Here is a 22,532-nt window from a genome sequence, read left to right as displayed (position 1 = left end):
GGGCAACTGAACTGGCTGCCTATACTGGGCCTAGGGGGCAACTGAACTGGCTGCCTATACTGGGCCTAGGGGGCAACTGAACTGGCTGCCTATACTGGGCCTAGGGGGCAACTGAACTGGCTGCCTATACTGGGCCTAGGGGGCAACTGAACTGGCTGCCTATACTGGGCCTAGGGGGCAACTGAACTGGCTGCCTATACTGGGCCTAGGGGGCAACTGAACTGGCTGCCTATACTGGGCCTAGGGGGCAACTGAACTGGCTGCCTATACTGGGCCTAGGGGGCAACTGAACTGGCTGCCTATACTGGGCCTAGGGGGCAACTGAACTGGCTGCCTATACTGGGCCTAGGGGGCAACTGAACTGGCTGCCTATACTGGGCCTAGGGGGCAACTGAACTGGCTGCCTATACTGGGCCTAGGGGGCAACTGAACTGGCTGCCTATACTGGGCCTAGGGGGCAACTGAACTGGCTGCCTATACTGGGCCTAGGGGGCAACTGAACTGGCTGCCTATACTGGGCCTAGGGGGCAACTGAACTGGCTGCCTATACTGGGCCTAGGGGGCAACTGAACTGGCTGCCTATACTGGGCCTAGGGGGCAACTGAACTGGCTGCCTATACTGGGCCTAGGGGGCAACTGAACTGGCTGCCTATACTGGGCCTAGGGGGCAACTGAACTGGCTGCCTATACTGGGCCTAGGGGGCAACTGAACTGGCTGCCTATACTGGGCCTAGGGGGCAACTGAACTGGCTGCCTATACTGGGCCTAGGGGGCAACTGAACTGGCTGCCTATACTGGGCCTAGGGGGCAACTGAACTGGCTGCCTATACTGGGCCTAGGGGGCAACTGAACTGGCTGCCTATACTGGGCCTAGGGGGCAACTGAACTGGCTGCCTATACTGGGCCTAGGGGCAACTGAACTGGCTGCCTATACTGGGCCTAGGGGCAACTGAACTGGCTGCCTATACTGGGCCTAGGGGCAACTATACTGGCTGCCTATACTGGGCCTAGGGGCAACTATACTGGCTGCCTATACTGGGCCTAGGGGCAACTATACTGGCTGCCTATACTGGGCCTAGGGGCAACTATACTGGCTGCCTATACTGGGCCTAGGGGCAACTATACTGGCTGCCTATACTGGGCCTAGGGGCAACTATACTGGCTGCCTATACTGGGCCTAGGGGCAACTATACTGGCTGCCTATACTGGGCCTAGGGGCAACTATACTGGCTGCCTATACTGGGCCTAGGGGCAACTATACTGGCTGCCTATACTGGGCCTAGGGGCAACTATACTGGCTGCCTATACTGGGCCTAGGGGCAACTGAACTGGCTGCCTAGGGGCAACTAGGCAATAGGCAGCCAGTGGCTGCCTATACTGGGCCTAGGGGCAACTGTACTGGCTGCCTATACTGGGCCTAGGGGCAACTATATTGGCTGCCTATACTAGGCCTAGGGGCAACTATACTGGCTGCCCTATACCGGCTGCCTATACTGGGCCTAGGGGCAACTACAGTGGCTACATTTACTGGGGGCAACCAGAGGCGTTGCAAGCCCCAAAGATCAGTGGCACGTGCCCCGGATCTATTCTGGGGTGCCCCGGATGTCTCCCAGGCAGTCAGCTGTGGTGCTTCAATGGCGGGCATGCTGGGAGCTGTGGTGCATCAATCAGGGTTATGCTGGGTGCTGTGGTGCCTCTATGTGGGCATACTGGGTGCTGTGGCAACATGCTGGGTGCTGTGATACCTTTACGAGGGCATGCAGGGAGCTGTGGTGCCTTAATGGGAGTCCCATGGGAGCATGAGAGGAGGTCCACTAGAAGGTCAGGGAATGCTATGCTAACTGCCAGATAACCTGGAGACTGGCCAGCCTGCCCAGCAAAATTCCAGACTAGCCAGCGCAGAAGCCAGGTAACTGCCTAGTTGTTTAAGTGACACTGCCTATTTAGGTGACATGCTCCATTTTTTTTTTTGTGTATATTAATGGAGAGGGGGCTTCATGTAACATTTTGCTGGACAGGTCTACTTAGACTGCTGTTGAGTTTATGTAACTTTGGCTCCACCCATGACCACAGCCACATTCTGCTGCATGGCAACACCCATTTACCATTTGGAGTGCCCAAAAGTGCCCCGGATCTCTAAGGATCCTAGCAACGCCCCTGGGGGCAACTATACCTGGCCGCCTACTTCCCTATACTGAGGGTTTTTTCCTCTTTTCTTTGGTTGCACTGTAGCTATAACGTGCAGTGGAGTCTAGAACCGACCCTCGGTAAGCCGCATTACAAAGTGGCCTTTGCACCGCACCAATGTGAGCATGGCCTCAGTCTAGGGCAGTGCAGACCAATTCCAGGCCTCAAGGGCCGAGGTCCACACATTTTTGTAACAACTTTGATGGGGACTATCCGACAAAAGAGGTTTGATGCCTTACAATACTAACTGGCAACACCTGAAAAGATCTCACAAATGCATATTAATGCTATACAAGAAAAAAAAAAATCAATTTTCTTTAAAAAAAGTGCCACCACAACAAAGTAATACATGTATGCACATAATTGGTACATTTGCCCCAGAGGTAAATGCACTGCAAATTACTTTTCCCTATGTAGTGATCACAGCATTTATCTTAACCTGACAGCTCTGAAAATCAGACCTTTAACTTTTGGACTAGTTCATCTTGTAGTGCAGTCCCAAGATTGCTTTTAGTTTCACTTCCTGATCATCATGCTGCCAGAAGTGTGGCCAGATGAGTAAGCAGGTCAGCATTTTATAAAAGTAATCACAAAGGGCTTGTTCACTCACACAGAATTTTTTTTTTTATTAAGTGCTTGCAATTTTAAAAATCGCTTTAAAAGCGCTTGTGCAATCTTGCTCCGAGTGTTCTCACAGGAGTGATTAGCTTTCATGCCGAGCGCAAACGCGGGTCCTGCACCATTTCTAGAGCATTTGTGCTTCAAAGTATAAGGAAAATAGCAAAGCACTTGAAAAAGCGATGTGGTGTGCACTTTAAAAAAAAAATAAAAAATTATATATTGAAACCGCTTATAAAAGCACTTAAGGTGCAAATTGCCAAAAAACACGCTGGGGAAAGCAGTTACAAAAGTATACCTCCCAACTTTCAAATGAGAAATAGGGATACTTAAGCCACAGCCCTGCCACACCCCTAGTCACGCATGCCATAAAGATTTCATAAGAAAAATAGGTTTTATAATTCAAACCACACTGGTTCTTTTCTATCCTGGTTCATTTTCCTTCATAGTAACATTTTAAAATTAGTAATATAGCAATTTGAAGGATGGGAGTAAAGTTTAGAGTCAAACATTTTTTAGTGGAGAAATGAATATATATTTTTACATAGAAAGAGGGACAAAGTCCTGAAAGAGGGACACGAGGAGGAAAGAGGGCCAGAGGGACTGTCCCCTCCAAAAGAGGGACAGTCGGGAGCCATGACAAAAGCACTGAAAAAGCACAGAATCTGAAAAGCCTTGAGATTACTACTACGCAAACTGGTTTAGAACCATCTGCGGTCAGACCAATAAAGTCTACTGTGACAGCTACATAGGACATCCCAGTAAGTCAGTTACAGTTCATGTTACCATGGAAAAATGTATACATTTTATGTGCATATGTATTGCAAAGGTTTTACTTTTTCATCATAGTGGTTGTTCGTATAAAATGTTCAATCAATGGTTCTGTCCTACCCAGTCCAAATGTCACTTCATTGTAGAGATCAATTTCATCATCCTCTTCCACCATTTCTTCCAGCAAGGAACCTTCCTCTGCCAGATAGAAGTCCTCTGGCAGCTATGGAAACAGAACGTGTATTAGTAACAATGGGTCAGATTTAAAGGATATAACCCAACAAAAGCTAACAAATTCACTAGACTAGATCTACCCATCTTAGTAATTGCCAGTCAACTCACCACCTTGGTTCTTTGGATCTGGTGTAAATACACTACTGGAGGCAATTTATAAAAAGTTATGCAACATCGCGCGGAAAAAAAGTTTATATTTTCTACATTTTCCTTCTCTTTATATTAATAAATGGGGACATGGCATGGGCTAGAAATATATCATATTTTCTGTAATATCTACAATCATAATTGCACAACTTGTTGCCATTTTAGTATTGCAAGGCCCACTAAAGTAAATTAAAAGTGTTGGCATAATCAGTCACTCCAGTGGTGTGTGAGGAGAAAGATCTTTCTGATGTCACTTTATATGTATATTTGAGGTTTTTTAAATGGACACTCCTTCCCCGGGCTGGGTGCTTAATACGGCGGCATAGGCAATGTCGCCACCCGAATCAAAATCCAAATGATATCAGCACACTAGTGTTGCAAAATCAAACAGCCATTTGATCCACATGCCTTGATAAAGGGGGACTCCGCTTGCCCCCCGAAACAATCGGTTTGTATAGTGAAAGCTAAAGCACAATAAAGCGTGCTGTTTGATTTTGCAACATTAGTGTGCTGATATTTGTATTTTTACTGTATGTGTAAAGAAGTCGCCAGGACTGCTTTCCTTCTACTGAGACACTATGGGCCTATTTCCACTGGGGTGTCTGACCGTTTTTGATTTGGAAGTGGTACTAATGTTGCTGGGCCTTGCCAAACCTCTTCAGTTGGCGGAGGAAGAAAAGCCTCTGCTGGGCTTTTCTCTGGGTTGAACGCTAACTCATTGTGAATAGAACCCATTGTATGCTAAGGCATCTTTCACTCAGGTGATTGACCTGCGTGCTTGTTGGGCAATTCAGCATCCCATATGGTCTCCACAAGTGCCATTGGGGTGTAATTAGAATTAAGCCGAATAACAGCGTAACACCACGCATGGTGTCAGCACTTGACATGCAGTGGCGTCACCTAGTGGCAGGGAGCTGCGACGTGTCGTGTCCGAGCCTGGCTGCAGCCACACTCAGATGTCACTCCAAGGGGGGGGCTGTGTGTCCAAAACCGGTACGAAGTGCTAACAGCTGACAGGCGGTGAATTCACCGCTTACCAGCTGCCCACCTGAAAGAAGCCCAACATATCGATTGTCCTATCCTGTAACCTTAAATATTTCCAACTAGCCTGCGAACTACATGTAGCGTGGAACTTGGCCCATCTGATTTGGCAGAAGGTATTTGAATGTCCCAATACCAAGCTGCATGCAATGTTGGCATTTTTTGCCCCTTTACTTTTTGTATTGGAAAATAAAGGCACAGGATATACCAACCAATGTAATCCAACATGGTACAGTTAAACTGGTACATAGGCAAGTGAATTATTAAACCAACTAGTGGCCTTATTGTCACTGCGCATATCAGTGCTCCTGTGCCCGCATCATGCATGCATCCACCCCGCGTGCACACGCCCCTTCCTCCCGTTCAGCGTCTCTGCGTCCCTCCCCGCATATGCGCACTACAAAAACACACACGGGGACATGGGACGCAGAGACAATTGCATTTTATTAGGTAGGATACTGTCAAAAATAACTGAAACAATGGATGTAACATAATTCTGTAAAAGCCTAATTTTTCGTCACAAAAAACGTACTGTAAAGTTCCCCTTTGGCTTACTCGCGAGTCCCCTACTTTTCAGTGAGGACTGACCTCTACTTGCCCCCCGCCCCCATGCACTTTCCCCAGAGCTAGAAACCAGCAGCTACCGCATCATTTTATTAAACACTTCTGTTTCAGGATAGAACAGTTAGTGTTGAGCCGAAATTTTCGAAATTTCGCGTTACTAAAATTACGCATGCGAAATTTGCTATTACGATGCGAAATTATGGTAGCGTAATTGCCATTAAAATCGTAATTGAAAATACCATAGGCGTAATTTTCAACGCGTTATTTCGCGTTTCGTTCATAACGCAATTTCGCGTTAAACCATAACATAATTTCGCATTTCTTCGTAATTTCGCGAATTTCGTAATTACTTGTTAACAGGGTTGCTCGCGAATTTTCGCCAGAGGCACTTTCGTCTGCATGGCGAATTTTGATGCGAAATATCACTACATGGCGAATTTTATATGCGAAATAGCATTTCGTAACGCGAAGACGCGAAAATTAACGCTTACAGTAATATGAACTATCGCGAAATTACGTTATGTAACTATGCTTACAAACGGTTGCATGCAAGGTAAACGTAATTTCGCGATACCCACTGTAATGCGAAAATTACGCTTACGCGGAATTTCACGAAATCCTTCATTACGATTATGTTCTTACGGCCATAATCGTAATTACACTAATTACGCGAAATTTCGCGAAATCGTAATTAAGTCATTACGCTCATCTCTAAGAACAGTGGATTAATTTCTATTTATGAACTTACTGCAGGGTCACTTACAAATATTGACATTTTCTAGATGGCCTATTTATGCAGGCAGATGGGTTTAGATGACCATTTGTGTGGGATTACACCTGGTCCTATAGAAAAGAGGACTTTGCCATCCTCCTGCCATAAAACGGGGGTGGGGAAACACTTACCATTTCTTCAGAGTTGAGATTCATGGTTTTGATTTCGCCAACACGTCCGATGACCTGGACATTGAAGATATAAAACCACATTTTTAGCAAGGCAAGTACCCAGTGGGAAGACTATGGTGTGCATAACAGATTTAAAGGAATTATGGAAAGCCCTTTATTTGAAACCTTTGGGCTACTTTCACTCCATAGACAATGCATATCCAGAAAATAGGACCACAATGATGATAAGTCGCATCACACATTTTCAATGCAGCATACAGCCCATAGACTTATGTTTGCAGTGCACCCCGAACCGTGTGCGTCACCCAGGCCAGTAACACTGCATGCAGTGTGCTATCCCAATGCAATGCATTACACCAGACACTGGATGCACCCCATGGAGTAATGTGGCTCAATGGGGTAGGACTTTGAACACCCAGAGTTACAGACAACCAAGCAAGCTCATGATGATGCACAGATGAGGACCAACCAGTCTGAATGCATGATGGAATATTGTGGCTTTGTGCAATTGACAAGCTGACACATTGCATTCCAGTGGTTCTGGAGGTGTGTTTTTGGCTGTCAGGGACAAAGGGACAATTTGCATATTCACAGTGATGCATTGTGAGAGAACATGCACTTTCTATTGCAGAGCTGGGTGGGAGTGTGAAGACTGGGAGGAGGGCAGGCAATGCATACACAATCAGGCAGAGGAGAGTAGGGGAAGAATTGACATCAGGATTGGCTTCAAGAAAGACCAGGCATGGGCAAATTTGGCCCTCCAGCTGTTAAGGAACTACAAATCCCACAATGCATTTGCCTTTATGAGTCATGACTGTGGCTGTCAGACTCCTGCAATGCATTGTGCGACTTGTAGTTCCTCAACAGCTGGAGGGCCAAGTTTGCCCATGCCTGAGATAGACAGTTAAAATGGAGAATCCCAAGAAGGATTTTGTCTTACTGTAGAAAAATCACTAAAATTAAAACATGGACAGTGCAATACATCTGTTATGTAAGTAGAGCTAGCATTTATCTACTTGTGGTTTTTTCTGAGATCGTATTGCTGACCACTCCTCTAAAGGAAACCTGTAATGTCCCAAAAAAAGAAAGTTTTGCTTACCCGGGGCTTCTGCCCACCCCACACAGTCTCAGAACCATCCTCCGGTCCCTCGTTGCAGCTTTTTTGCATACTTTTCTCTGAGGTTTTCTCGTACTGCACCTGTGCAGGACGCTGCCAGTGCCGGGAGCACTGATGAGGTGGCGCAGTCAGGGCAGCGCAGGCACAGTGGCAATCGATAATGAAACTGCGCCACGGTGGAGGATTATTCAGAGATGGCACAGGCACGGAAGGCTGCAGGGGCTGGCAGTAGCACCAGGTAAGTGAAACGCTTTTTGGGACATTACAGGTTTCCTTTAACCACTTGATGACCCACCCTTTACCCCCCCTTAAGGACCAGCGTGGTTATTAGTGATCTGTGCTGGGTGGGCTCTACAGCCCCCAGCACAGATCAGGGTGCAGGCAGAGAGATCAGATTGCCCCCCTTTTTTCCCCCCTATGGGGATGATGTGCAGGGGGGGTCTGATCTCTGCTGCCTGCGTGTGGCTGGCGAGGGGGGCACCTCAAAGCCCCCCTCCGCGGCGAAATTCCCCCCTCCCTCTCCTACCTGTCCCCTACCCGGTGATCCGGGCTGCACAGGACGCTATCCGTCCTGTGCAGCCAGTGACAGGACGTCCCCTGTCACATGGCGGCGATCCCCGGCCGCTGATTGGCCGGGGATTGCCGATCTGCCTTACGGCGCTGCTGCGCAGCAGCGCCGTACAAATGTAAACAAAGCGGATTATTTCCGCTTGTGTTTACATTTAGCCTGCGAGCCGCCATCGGCGGCCCGCAGGCTATTCACGGAGCCCCCCGCCGTGATTTGACAGGAAGCAGCCGCTCGCGCGAGCGGCTGCATCCTGATTAATCAGCCTGCAGCTGGCGACGCAGTACTGCGTCGCTGGTCCTGCAGCTGCCACTTTGCCGACGCACGGTATAAGCGTGCGGTCGGCAAGTGGTTAAAGGGAGCCTGAGGTGAGAGGTATATGGAGGCTGCCATATGTATTTCGTTGTAAACAATTCCAATTGCCTGGCAGTCCTGTTGATATTCCGGCATAAGTAGTATATCAAAACCCTAGAACAGGCATGGTCAAACTTGTCCCTCCAGCTGTTAAGGAACTACAAGTCCCACAATGCATTGCGGGAGTCTTACAGCCACAGTCATGACTCATAAAGGCAAATGCATTGTGGGATTTGTAGTTCCTTAACAGCTGGAGGGCCAAGTTTGCCCATGCCTGCCCTAGAACAAGCATATGGCTAATCCAGTAAAACCTCAGTCGGCTGAGGCAGAGTACCTGATCTGCTCCATGCTTGCTCAGGGTCTAAACTTAGAGGAACAGGATCCGCAGGACTGCCAGGCAACGGTATGGTTTAACCTCCCTGGTGGAACGCAGTTTCAGAGGCTGCGTCTGGGGGAGGATTTTTTAAAAATAAAATGTAATTTAAATGCTTAAGCTAGCACGTCTCTAGCCAACTATGGCCCCCAAGACCCCAGACACCGCTCTGATCCCCCCGATTGCCGCCGGCAATATTTACCCATCCGGGATCCCGCGAGAGCCGCAGCTTCACCATTTAGCTTTAGTCGTCGCTATAGCGACGGTCGGACATGACGTCATGCGCGGTCCCAATCCTCCCCATAGCGAAGCCTGGAGCTGATTTGGAGGCTGCGCCATTGTGAGATCCCTGGGGGTACGTATAATGGCAGCGATGGCGGGTGATCGGGGGAGAGCGGAGGGACTTGGGGGGGCATGGTTAGCTAGCCAAGTGCTAGCTTAAAGAGGAACTGTAACGACAAAACGTCCCCTGGGGATTACTCACCTCGGGTGAGGGAAGCATCCGGATCCTAATGAGGCTTCCCACGCCATCCTCCATCCGTCAGGGGTCTCGCTGCAGCCCTCCGTGCAGCGGTGACGTAATATTTACCTTCCTGGCTCCTGCGCAGGCGCTCTGACTGCTGTCGGCTCCGAAGTAGGCGGAAATACCCGATCGCCGTCGGGTCTGCTCTACTGCGCAGGCGCAAGTTTTCAGCGCCTGCGCAGTAGAGCGGACCCGACGGAGATCGGGTATTTCCGTCTATTTCCGTCTATTTCCGTGCCGAAAGTCGCCACAGCGCCCCCGCTGGAGCCAGCAAAGGTAAATATTGAAGCTACAGTCGGCTCTGTTGCCGGCTGTTCGGAGGGCTGCAGCGAGACCCCCGTGGGACAGAGGACGGCGTGGGAAGCCTCATTAGGATCCGGAGGCTTCCCCCACCCGAGGTGAATACCCCCTGGGGAGGTTTTTGTTGTTACAGAGTCTCTTTAAGCATATAAATCTAATTTTATTTAAAAAAAATCCTCTGGGGTCATGTGATCCTCTCCGGTGGCTAGCCCGAGCGTAGGTCGGGCTTACCGCCAGGGAGGTTAAAAGGAATTAAATATGGCAGCCTCCATATCTCTCTCACCTTAGGTTCCTTTTAAGCCATCTCTGTCTGCATGCTTTGTTAAAGGTCTATGGCTAAAAGTATTAGAGACAGAATCGGGAGGGACAGCCAGGTAACTTGCATTGTTTAACTTTTTAGCAGTTTCAAAGAAGATATTTAATTTTAAAACTGCTCTGCAATTTTAACCTCTGCCAGCAAATCTCGTTTGGCTGCCTATTGCAGGTATAGCTACTTGTTCTGGACAGATGGATCAACTTCTCTTCCTCCACCTGCAAAGCTGCACTGCGTGACCAACAGTTTTCCATTACCCCTCTTCCACCACCAGGTGGTGCTGTAACACTGACACGGTCCCCTGGATCCCAATCACATCATATCAGGTGATCGAAAGACTGTTGGGGCTCGTTTCCACTGCAGCCGCACACATCTGCAAGACGCGTGGTGGCACTTCCGGATCTGCGGTTACGCTGATGAATCCCATGAGCTGTGCCATGCACGGCTATGGGATTCGCACAGATTCGGCCGGCAGCTCCATTACTCCCTATGGCAGAGTTTCTCTGCACGATTTGCCTGCGGGTAAACTCTGCGGATTCGGCCCGGTTTCCGCTCAAGTGGAAACAGGCCCTTAAGGTTACATCACCACTGCGGTGGAGGAGAGAGGAAGCGGATCCAGGCATCCGGATAGGCAATTATAACAGTTCCCTGCTGCCCACTTTGCATACCTTGCCAGGCTGGGGAAGGCACACTTCCCCAATAGCAGGAAAAATTAGCCCCTTTAGCCAAATAAAGTTTTTTCTTTACTTGGCTTGGGTTCTCTGGTATTTCTAAATTAAAAAAAAAAAATAAAAAAAAATGATAAAAACGGACACTTACCCGGGGACTCTATCGGCCCCTTGCAGCTGTAATGTTTTGCGCCAACCTCCTTGCTGGTAACCTGCTAATTATTCATCTAACTAGACGAATAGGGCTGCGCGGCCGTGTGCGTGCTCGCTCCCGCGCAAGCCATCAGGAGCTTACTGCGCAGTACAATGAGGTGTGCAGGAGCGAGCACACGTGCAGCCACACAGCCACAGTTCTATTTGTCTAGTTAGACAAGTTACCCTAGCAGGTTACCGGCGGCAGGGAACAGAGCATCGGAGGAGGACGGAGCAGGACATTACAGCTGTAGGGGGCCGATAGAAGCCCCAGGTAAGTGTCAATTTTATCCTTTTAAGAAATATCAGAGAACCCCTTTAAGGATGAATTCACAATTTTCTGTTTTCAATGTGTTGTCTTCATAGGAAAACTGAGAAGCCATGTTAACCAACACACTTTAGGGCTTGTTCACACTATAAGCGCTTTTCGATTTTGAAAAGTGCTGGCAATTTTGAAAAACGCTTGAGCAATGTTTCTCCTAAGCAATGAGCTTTCCTTCCAATTGCAAATGCGCCCTACTCACTGCTGCTGCCTGGTAACTGGTAAAAGAGGCCTTAGGCCCAGTGCACACCAAAACCGCTAGCAGACCCTCAAAACGCCAGAGGTTCTTGGAGCAGATTTCAGAGCGATTCTAGACATGTTTAGAGACATTTTCTAAATATGCCTAGCGTTTTCCAGAGCAGTTTGAGATTTTGCTATACTTTACATCGGCCTCTATTCATAAAGCATTCCCGCATGAGGTAATGCTCAAAACCGCTGACTTTCCCGACCATTTAGCAAAGTGTCCATTCATGAAAGCTGTTTCCGCATGAAAAGCTACAATTCCTGAGCAGTGCGGGAAATTACCGCCTTGTGCGGTGATTATCACAACACGTCACTGAAGGTTAATTCATAAAGATTAGAGCAAGCGGAATGGGAATGGAGAACACCGACTGTTTAGAAATGGAGATAAGCCAGCGATAACAGGCAAGATAACAGGAAAGCTAATGTGGACAGACCTCCCAGGCAGCTGCAGTAAGAGCAGAACAAAAAGGCATCCTGGAATACCAAGGCTGTGTTTAACCCCTTGGGTACCTGTTTTCAGATACATTTCACATCAGAAAGCCTACATGTGTAACATTTCTTGAAGTTCTTCAAAGCTAATTAAATAGATTGTTTAGAAAGACTATTAGACTCAGCGCAGATTCAGGGCAAGGAGAGGCAATTAAAAAAATAAAAAAAAAATAAAATAAAAAAAATGCACATGTAAAGGGATGCTGGGGCTGCCTCCTTTATACTAACTGTCTCTGCACCTTTCACATCAGAGCTTGCGTTGGAGAACGCTCAAGGCATACGTTTTGTTGTATGCGTTTTAATGCGTTTTGATATGCGTTGAACTGCAGTGAGTGTGCGTTTTTAATCCGTTTTCAATGCGTTACAGCACATAGAAAAACGCAGGTAATTTTTTTTCTTTTAGTTTTCAACTTTCTACATTGTTCCTCTGTTGCATTCTGGGACTGATTGCCTGCATTAACCAGCTGGGCGGTATGGACGAGCTCAGCTCGTCCATCACCGCCGGAGGCTGCCGCTCAGGCCCTGCTGGGCCGATTTTCATGAAATAAAGAGCAGCACACGCAGCCGGCACTTTGCCAGCCGCGTGTGCTGCCCGATCGCCGCCGCTCTGCGGCGATCCGCCGCGAGGAGCGGCGAAAGAGGGTCCCCCCAGCCGCCTGAGCCCAGTGTAGCCGGAACAAAAAGTTCCGGCCAGCGCTAAGGGCTGGATCGGAGGCGGCAGACGTCAGGACGTCGGCTGACGTCCATGACGTCACTCCGCTCGTCGCTATGGCGACGATGTAAGCAAAACAAGGAAGGCCGCTCATTGCGGCCTTCCTTGTTTATTCTGGGCGCCGGAGGCGATCGGAAGAACGCCTCCGGAGCGCCCTCTAGTGGGCTTTCATGCAGCCAACTTTCAGTTGGCTGCATGAAATAGTTTTTTTTTTATTTAAAAAAAACCCTCCCGCAGCCACCCTGGCGATTTAATCAGAACGCCAGGGTGGTTAACGGATTAAAAACGCGCATAGTGTGCGTTTTACATTGACTAACATTGTAACGCATAAAGCTAGCGTCGGCCGAAAAACTGCGCCTGGGTGCAGTGTAACGCAACGCACAAAAAGGCTGCGTTATATGTGAAAGCTAAAATGAAAGTCTATGGACTTTCATTTCACCTTGGGTAACGCAAACTTTACCCTTTGCGTTGAAATGCAGAAAATCTGCCCTAATGTGAAAGAGCCCACAGAGAAAATGTAACAACTCAGCTAGTACTGCTAGTTTAGTGCAGGAATTCCCGACCTATTATCACAAGTGTAAACTTCTTTATGAATTTGCACACAAAAGTCTAAAATACCTCCAAGATTTTTTCCCCCGCAAAGGTTTTATGAATAGAGCCCATTGAGGCAGAAACGCTTCTGCAAACCGCAATAGTGCTGCAGGACCCACGCTTGCTAAAAACCTCAAACCGCTGGTGTGCACCATCCCATTGAAATACATTAGCCAAGCGTTTTCACAAGCGGAAAACGCTACAAAAACCACTCGGTGCACCAGGCCTTAGTTCTGAAGTAGTAAAAGAGCTCCCAGCACCAGAGTCACTGCAATATACACAGATTGCTAAACCTGCTACAGCTGTTTCCATCCCTCCACCTGAGCTGCAAAGTTCATTTACTAGTATCTGATCTGGTCTCACTTAGCCCTCCACAAACAGCAATTTTGGCAACGAAAATAAATAAATAGGCACTACTCTAGCTTAGGGGACCCAGCTGGAAATCTCAGGAAAATTACACTAACGTGATTGGGTGGACAGCACCCTTTCAAATTGCTAAGTTTCCAATAGATTAAAGTAAATAAGGCCCACAATATTTGGCCAATGACAATGCTTTCTGCTGTAGAGGGTGCTGTGATTGGAGAACTGTTCCTTATGAGGTTTCCTGCCAAGTCCCCTACACTAGCACTACATTTTTTTTTTACAGCATGCGCCATTCTTTGTGAATTGACATTTATGAGGTATTTACATCACAAGTCAGTAATTTACCTTACTAGTCAGCAATTTCAGTTGTCCATGCGGTCTTAGTGAATTGGCATTTCTCAAACTTTTTGAAAAAAAATAAAAATCAGGTTTTAAGCTTCACCACATGCTGTAATGGTTTGCAAATTGAAGCCTATCAGGATGTATTATTCCACCGAAATTGGCGCTAGTCTTTACGAAACCCGGCAGGAATCCTCATAGGAAACCGTTCTCCAATCACAGCACCCTCTACAGCACAAAGCATTGTGATTGGCTGAATAGCGTGTGTAGTTCACTACAAGCTATTGGAAACCTAAACATAGATGGCGCTGTACACCAAATCACGTTAGCTGAATCTCCCTATGAGGTTTCCTGCTGAGTCTCCTAAACTAGACTAGGTCTCAGAAACAGTGGCACAGCTAAAGAGCTTTGGGCCCCAGTGAAAGTTTTACACTGGGCCCCCCCAAGCATTCTATACACATAACCATTCATATGATGCAACAAAACCTGCCAAGGACATCCACAGCATGAGAGTTGTAAGCAAGAGAACAGTTTGTTAATGATAACCACTACAAAAAGCATATATAGAGGATTATTATAGCACCATTTAAGAGCTAATACTGTGGTTGAGGGAGGGGGCCCACTGGTCCAAGGGCCCCAGTGCAGTCACATCCTCTGCATAACCTATTGCTGCACCACTGCTCAGAAAACTAGCTGTACATACACAATAAACCAATGCATATTTCCCAGAATGCCTGTTTGTAGGAAATTTGATTCAGAGTCAAAGGAAGGTGGCAAGTGTTGTGGAAGAAATCATGTTATCTTGCTTCATACATACACTGTAAAATCCTGCTCAGGGGCAAGGTATAGATTCATGATTATGATGTCTGCTCCCTAGATACAACAATACCTTTGTGTATACCTGTGTCTTGCATGTACTTAATTTAACCTACCAGTCCCAGACAAGCCAGTCATACAGCCAGTTTCCACCCCAGAGGCTCTCTAAATATTGCTCAGAGGGTGTCACCTGTGAAGCTGTTGTCTCTGCCCATTTATAAAATACCCTTAAAGGGGCAGTCAGCATGAACTTTTTGTTCATTAGTTTTTACTGCAGCAGGTTTTTTTTGTTTTGTTTTAATCTTCCCTATCAGACTGAAGACTCTGTATGTAAACAAAATAATGAGAGGTTTTATCAGCAAGGGATGAAGACCTCAGTATGATACACAGCTTGCCAGCAAGGCAGTAGAATGTATGGTTTCTTGGACAGTAATCTAGTGTCATATTAGAAATCTAAAATGTGCTTTATTAGCACACTAGGCAGTGCAGAAACCATGCTTTTAAATGCACTGTGTGTTTCTATTTTTCTACAGCGTTTTTGCTGCATTTCTTTTTGCATTTAAATGTGTTTTTCATACTTTTTTTGTGTTTGCAGTTTTTAATAATGTCCCTACTCAATTTAATAAATTACAGTACCATATTTTTTTTTTTATACAAAAAATGCATGTAAAAATGCCTTCCTCTACGGTCATCATTGAGATAAATTGGGCTCTATTCATAAAACTTTACCGCAAGTTTTCCGCTCAAAACAGCGGACTTTCCTGACCATTTAGCAAAGTGGGCATTCATAACGGCTGTTTCCACATGAAAATCCGACATTGGGTATCATTCATAAAGCATTTCCGCATGCGGAAATGCTTAATACCGGTGACTTTACCGACCACTCAGCATAATCCCCATTCATAAAGGCTCTTTCCGCATGAAGAGCTGACAGAGCGATACATTTCCGCCTTGTCCGGAGTTTTTCTAGATTAATCTAGAAAAAGTTACAAACACGTGCATTCATAAAGATTAGAGCAAGCGGTATCCGGAAGGAAAATACCGCTTGCTCGACAGTAGCGATAGGCGGGCGGATTACATGTAAATGAATGGGACGGACCTCCCAAGCAGCATCAGGCAGAGGAGCGCACGGAGGGAATCGGGCAGCTTTTATGTTTCCGCATGTCTTCCGCCACGCTACCGCCAGCTTCCTCCAGAAAACCTCCGCACTTCTACCGCAACAGGCAACTTCTTTATGAATGGCCACCCAGAAGTCTAAATTACCGGTTGCGGAGAAGAACGGTGTTTTCCCGCACTACCGACTGGTCCTTTATGAATGATAGCCATTGGGCTCTATTCATAAAAAACTTGTGGCGTAAATACTCGTAGAGGTAAAATACCGCAGCGGTATTTTACACTTCTAGGTGGTCATTCAAAAACCTCTTGAAAGCTGCGATAGCAGAGCGGAGATCTCCCGCTGAAAGCTGGCAGTAAGCTGTCGGAAGGCATGCGGAAACACTGAAGCCGGCAGAGTCCCTCCGTGCGCTGCTCTCTCTGGGAGGTCTGTCCCATTCACTTGTATGTAATCCGCAAAATCAGAGGAAGCGGTATTTCCCGTCCACATACCGCTTCCTCTAAACTTTATGAATGGCCATTTTGTTACTTTTTTCTAGATAAATCTAGAAAAACACTGGAGAGGGCGGAAATTTCTCGCTCTGCTGGGGGATTGTAGATTTTCATGCGGGAACAGCTTTTATGAATGCCCACTTTGCCAAATGGACGGGAAAATCCGCTGTTTTGAGCGGAAAACTTGCGGTAACCTTTTATGAATAGAGCCCCTTGTGTGGAGATTATCACAACACATGTCACTGAAGGTTAATTCATAAAGATTAGAGCAGGCGGAATGTGTGCGGAGAAACCCGGCTGTTTAGATAAGGCGATAAGCCAGAGGTAACAGGCAAGCTAATGGAGAAACAGACCTCCCAGGTTGCTGCAGTGAGAGGAGAGCAGACAAGGCATTATAGAGTACCAAGGCTGGGCTCTATTCATAAACGATTACTGCAAGTTTTCCACTCAAAACAGCGGACTTTCCCGACCATTTAGCAAAGTAAGCATTCATAAAAGCTGTTCCCGCATGAAAATCTACAATCCCCCAGCAGAGCGAGAAATTTCCGCCTTGTGCAGTGTTATCTAGAAAAAAAGTAACAAAATGGCCATTCATAAAGATTAGAGGAAGCGGTATGTGGATGGGAAATACCACTTCCTCAAAGCCTGCGGATTACATACAAGTGAATGGGACAGAACTCCCAGAGAGAACACCGCATAGAGGGAATCTGCCGGCTTCAGTGTTTCCGCATGCCTTCCGACAGCTTACCGCCAGCCTTCAGCGGGAGATCTCCGCACTTCCATCGCAGCTGCCAACACTTTTATGAATGACCACCCAGAAGTCTAAAATACTGCTGCAGTATTTTCCCTCCAGGAGTTTTTTCGCCACAAATTTTTTATGAATAGAGCCTGCTGTGTTTTTTTTAACCCTTTGGGTACCTGTTTTCAAATAAATTTCACATTAGAAAGCCTGAATGTGTAACATTTCTTGAAGTTCTTCTAAGCTGTGGCAATTAAACAGACTGTTTAGAAAGACTTAGGCCCCGTTCACATCACAAACGGGGATGGCCATGCGTGCGGAACGCAACGCATGCGAACGCACGCCATCCGCGTTTGTGTGAGTTGCGTGGCTGATCCCATCACTGAAAAGTGAATGGGACAGCCACACGTTTTGGCAAAAAATGCGTGCAGCATGCGTTCCCGGACCGCACAGGTCCGGAACGCATGCAGTGTGAACATCAGACAGTGCACTATATGCACTGTCTGATGTCGTGCGTGCCGGCCTCCCGCACGCGTTTTCAAAACGTGGCTGGAAACGCGTGCAGTGTGAACGGGGCCTATTAGACAGATTCAGAGAGAAGATTCAGGGCAAACAGAGGCCGTTTTAAAAAGAATGCACATGTAAAGGGATGCTGGGGCTGCCTCCTTTATACGCAGGCTGTCTCTGCACAGTGAAAATGTATGAACTCAGCCAGCAAATGTAACAACTCAGCAGCACCTCCAGTTCAGTGCGGGAATTCCCCGACCTATTATCGCAAGTGTAAACATTTCTATGAATTAGCACACAAAAGTCTAAAATACCAATGTGGTGTTTTCCCTCCAAGATTTTTTTTTCCGCACATGTTTTATGAATAGAGCCCCATTTAGCAAAGTGGGCATTCATAAAAGCTGTTTCCGCATGAAAATCTACAATCCCCCAGCAGAGCGAGAAATTTCCACCTTGTGCTGTGTTTTTCTAGATTTATCTAGAAAAAGTTACAAAATGTCAATTCCAAAATGTCAAATCCAGCTGAAGGCTGGCGGTAAGCTGTCGGAAGGCATGCGGAAACACTGAAGATGGCAGAGTCCCTCCGTGCGCTGCTCTCTCTGGGAGGCCTGTCCCATTCACTTTCATGTAATCCGAACTCTTCTCGCTACATCAGAGGAAGCAATATTTCCCGTCCACATACCGCTTCCTCTAATCTTTATGAATGGCCATTTTGTTACATTTTCTAGATAAATCTAGAAAAACACCGCACAAGGCGGAAATTTCTCGCTCTGGGCTCTATTCATAAAAAACTTGTGGCGAAAAAACTCCTGGAGGGAAAATACCGCAGCGGTATTTTAGACTTCTGGGTGGTAATTCATAAAAATCTTGCCAGCTGCGATGCAAGAGCGGAGATCTCCCGCTGAAAGCTGGCGGTAAGCTGTCGGAAGGCATGCGGAAACACTTCTGCCGGCAGAGGGCTCTATTCATAAAACCTTACCGCAAGTTTTCCGCTCAAAACAGCGGATTTTCCCGTCCATTTAGCAAAGTGGGCATTCATAAAAGCTGTTCCCGCATGAAAATCTACAATCCCCCAGCAGAGCGAGAAATTTCCGCCTTCTCCAGTGTTTTTCTAGATTAATCTAGAAAAAAGTAACAAAATGGCCATTCATAAAGATTAGAGGAAGCGGTATGTGGACGGGAAATACCGCTTCCTCTGATTTTGCGGATTACATACAAGTGAATGGGACAGACCTCCCAGAGAGAGCAGTGCACGGAGGGACTCTGCCGGCTGAAGTGTTTCCGCATGCCTTCCGACAGCTTACCGCCAGCTTTCAGCGGGAGATCTCCGCTCTTACATCGCAGCTTTCAAGATTTTTTTGAATGACCACCCAGAAGTGTAAAATACCGCTGCGGTATTTTCCCTCCAGGAGTTTTTTCGCCACATCTTTTTTATGAATAGAGCCCAGAGTCCCTCCGTGCACTGCTCTCTCTGGGAGGTCTGTCCCATTCACTTGTATGTAATCCGCAAAATCAGAGGAAGCGGTATTTCCCGTCCACATACCGCTTCCTCTAAGCTTTATGAATGGCCATTTTGTTACTTTTTTCTAGATAAATCTAGAAAAACACTGGAGAAGGCGGAAATTTCTCACTCTGCTGGGGGATTGTAGATTTTCATGCGGGAACAGCTTTTATGAATGCCCACTTTGCTAAATGGACGGGAAAATCCGCTGTTTTGAGCGTAAAACTTGCGGTAAGGTTTTATGAATAGAGCCCTCTGTTGGGGAATTGTAGCTTATCACGCGGAAACAGCTTTTATGAATGCCCACTTTGCTAAATGGACGGGAAAGTCAGCTGTTTTGAGCGGAAAACTTGTGGAACAGTTTTATGAATAGAGCCCATAGGCCTCAATTCACTAAGCTTATGGCCTGTCTTTAATAACATTTCTAGAGTTATCACCATGGTGATGAGGCATGTAGTATACAGGAAACATTTTACCTCAGGCAAACATAAGTTAACTCTTCTGTCTTTAAGGCTGCTTTCACATCCAGACGTTGCGTTCTATGCGATGTTAAGGTGGCACAACGTGCCCCTAACGCAACGCATGGTGGTGTTAAAGTTGGACGTTACATAGAGCCGCGTTATGCGTCTCTTGGTGCGCCGTTTTCGTTCCATACTGATAGGAAGAAAATGGCGCATGCGTCAATTTTTAAAAAAAACAAACAAACATTACTGAGCATGTGCAAACATTCTAACGCAGCTAAATACGAGTATATCGCACAGCATGCTGCACTTTCATTTAACGTGCAGCCTTATACTCCAACGCAACGTGTGCAGTGCACTGTGAACAGCCCATTGATTTTTCATTGCTGTGAGTTGTTCTGCGTTACGGGCTGCTGTAGCGTGCAACTTTAACGTCCTGATGTGAAAGCAGCCTAAGTTGAGGTGAGATCTCTAAAGCAAACTCTTCAATCCTTAAAATAACTCCAGAATTGTAAAGTTAAAGGCAGGCTGTTAATTTAACTGCATGTGAAAATAACTACAGAGGAGGTAACTTAACTACAGTGGGCTCTATTCATAAAAAAGTTGTGGCGAAAAAACTCCTGGAGGGAAAATACCGCAGCGGTATTTTAGACTTCTGGGTGGTCATTCAAAAAAATGTTGCCAGCTGCGATGCAAGTGCGGAGATCTCCCGCTGAAGGCTGGCGGTAAGCTGTTGGAAGGCATGCGGAAACACTTACGCCGGCACTGCTCTCTCTGGGAGGTCTGTCCCATTCTCTTGTATGTAATCCGCAGGCTTCGAGGAAGCGGTATTTCCCGTCCACATACCGCTTCCTCTAATCTTTATGAATGGCCATTTTGTTACTTTTTTCTAGATAAATCTAGAAAAACACTGCAGAAGGCGGAAATTTCTCGCTCTGCTGGAGGATTGTAGATTTTTTATGCGGGAACAGCTTTTATGAATGCCCACTTTGCTAAATGGTCGGGAAAGTCCGCTGTTTTGAGCGGAAAACTTGCGGTAACGTTTTATGAATAGAGCCCATTGGAGGTAACTTAACTACAGAGGGCTCTATTCATAAAACTTCTGAGCCGGAAAAAATCCTGGAGGTAAAATACCGCAGCGGTATTTCACACTTCTGGGTGGTCATTCAAAGAAATCTTGAAAGCTGCGATGCAAGAGCGGAGATCTCCCGCTGAAAGCTGGCGGTAAGCTGTCGGAAGGCATGCGGAAACACTTCAGCCGGCAGAGTCCCTCCGTGCACTGCTCTCTCTGGGAGGTCTGTTCCATTCACTAGTATGTAATCCGCAAAATCAGAGGAAGCGGTATTTCCCGTCCTCATACCGCTTCCTCTAATCTTTATGAATGGCCATTTTGTTACTTTTTTCTAGATAAATCTAGAAAAACACTGGAGAAGGCGGAAATTTCTCGCTCTGCTGGGGGATTGTAGATTTTCATGCGGGAACAGCTTTTATGAATGCCCACTTTGCTAAATGGACGGGAAAATCCGCTGTTTTGAGCGGAAAACTTGCGGTAAGGTTTTATGAATAGAGCCCAGAGGAGGTAACTTAAGGAATGAAGAGATAAGACAACTCTCTCACTGTGAAAATCTCTACACCTTAATAAGGCAAGATCGATGTGTGGTGGTAAGTTTTCTCTTGCTTTATTATCTCCAGCATGATCTTAGTGAATTGAGGCCATTGTATAATGCACATACAAGCGTTTTTACATGCGGCCCATAGACTTTCATTGGCGGAAAAATGCTAGCCTTTCTGCCGAGTGTGTTCCTAGCCTCAGCGCTCCAAAAATAATTTTTGTCACTGAAGGTAGGAACACACTGTACAGAAATGGGTACTTATCCGTTAGCCGGGCGCATCCTCTAGGTGGCGACAAAACTCCACCAGCGTTACATCTTTCCCTACTATCCATGTCGGCCTGGAGGGGGAATAGTGATTAGGGCCACCTGCCGGATGCGCCCGTCTAACGGATAAGTACCCAGAAATGCTAGCGTTACGGAAAACGCAGCAAAAACGCACATAATTCAAGTCAATGGGCCACATGAAAAAGCACATATGTTTGCGTTTTGCAATGTGTGTTTTTAAAAACGCTGGTCTGGCTGCATATATTTCCAAAACACACCTAAAACGCACATAATGAAAGTCAATGGTGATGCAGAAGTATTGTGTTTTAGTGCGTTTATGCTTATTTTTAAAAACCAAGTTTGATGATGTATTTCTGCTTCCTGTTGTCTCCCTAGTGATTTGCATACAACACATAAAAAAACTCATGCAAAACGCAGGCAAAACTCAAGAAAAACACATTTGTGTGGGAAAAAACGCAAAACGCAAACGCACAGAAAACGCATGGAAAACACTAAAAATGCATACAAACGCATATGCAGCAAGACGCTACCTTTCCCGTCTAGTCCCTAGTGTGTTCCCAGTATAATGCGTTTTTTGGTGTCTGCATGCAAATCAGGTGACTTCCTAGACTGTGAGAATTATGCTACGTAAACACTTGCGATAACGACCGTTTAGGCTGTATTCACAGTGGGAAGTTGCGTTTTAACGCAACATTAAAGTCGCAATGTTTCTGCGTTAAGAGGTAACGCACAGCAAGCAGTGAGTTACTACAACGCAACATTTTTTAACGCGACTTTAATGTTGCACTGTGAACGGCCCTTAGGATTAGCATTGCAGTGTAGTAAGTTGCGTTCTAAGACTTTATAATGCGCGACCATAACGTCCCACTGTGAATGCGACCTTACAAGGAACAATAGTTACCGGACGAACAATATTGGAACGATTGGATTGCAACGATGGGATACAGCAATCATCATACACATATTAACGATCGTTCTTGCAGAAAAGAACGATAAGAGGGAAATGTGGCATACATATTTATGTAAAATTTAAAAAAACAAACAAACATGGGGTCACAATAGATAAAAAATATATG

General features: G+C 46.5%; 1 protein-coding gene across 1 annotated transcript in view; it reads right to left on the bottom strand.

Moving 5' to 3' along the window:
* Window positions 1-6,509, bottom strand: part of PATL2 (PAT1 homolog 2) — a 56,601-nt gene extending 50,092 nt beyond the window's left edge. Inside the window, exons 1-2 of the mRNA XM_068266057.1 lie at window positions 6,466-6,509; window positions 3,697-3,799 (exon numbers count right to left, since the gene is read on the bottom strand). Of these exons, the coding sequence (XP_068122158.1) occupies window positions 3,697-3,799; window positions 6,466-6,489 (127 nt within the window). The 5' untranslated portion in view covers window positions 6,490-6,509. The remainder of the gene's footprint in view (window positions 1-3,696; window positions 3,800-6,465) is intronic.
* Between the last annotated feature and the right edge of the window lie 16,023 nt (window positions 6,510-22,532).

The sequence above is a fragment of the Hyperolius riggenbachi genome, chromosome 2 (genome assembly GCF_040937935.1).
Source record: "Hyperolius riggenbachi isolate aHypRig1 chromosome 2, aHypRig1.pri, whole genome shotgun sequence".
NCBI classification, from domain to species: domain Eukaryota; kingdom Metazoa; phylum Chordata; class Amphibia; order Anura; family Hyperoliidae; genus Hyperolius; species Hyperolius riggenbachi.
This window is presented reverse-complemented; position numbering and strand designations above follow the sequence as displayed.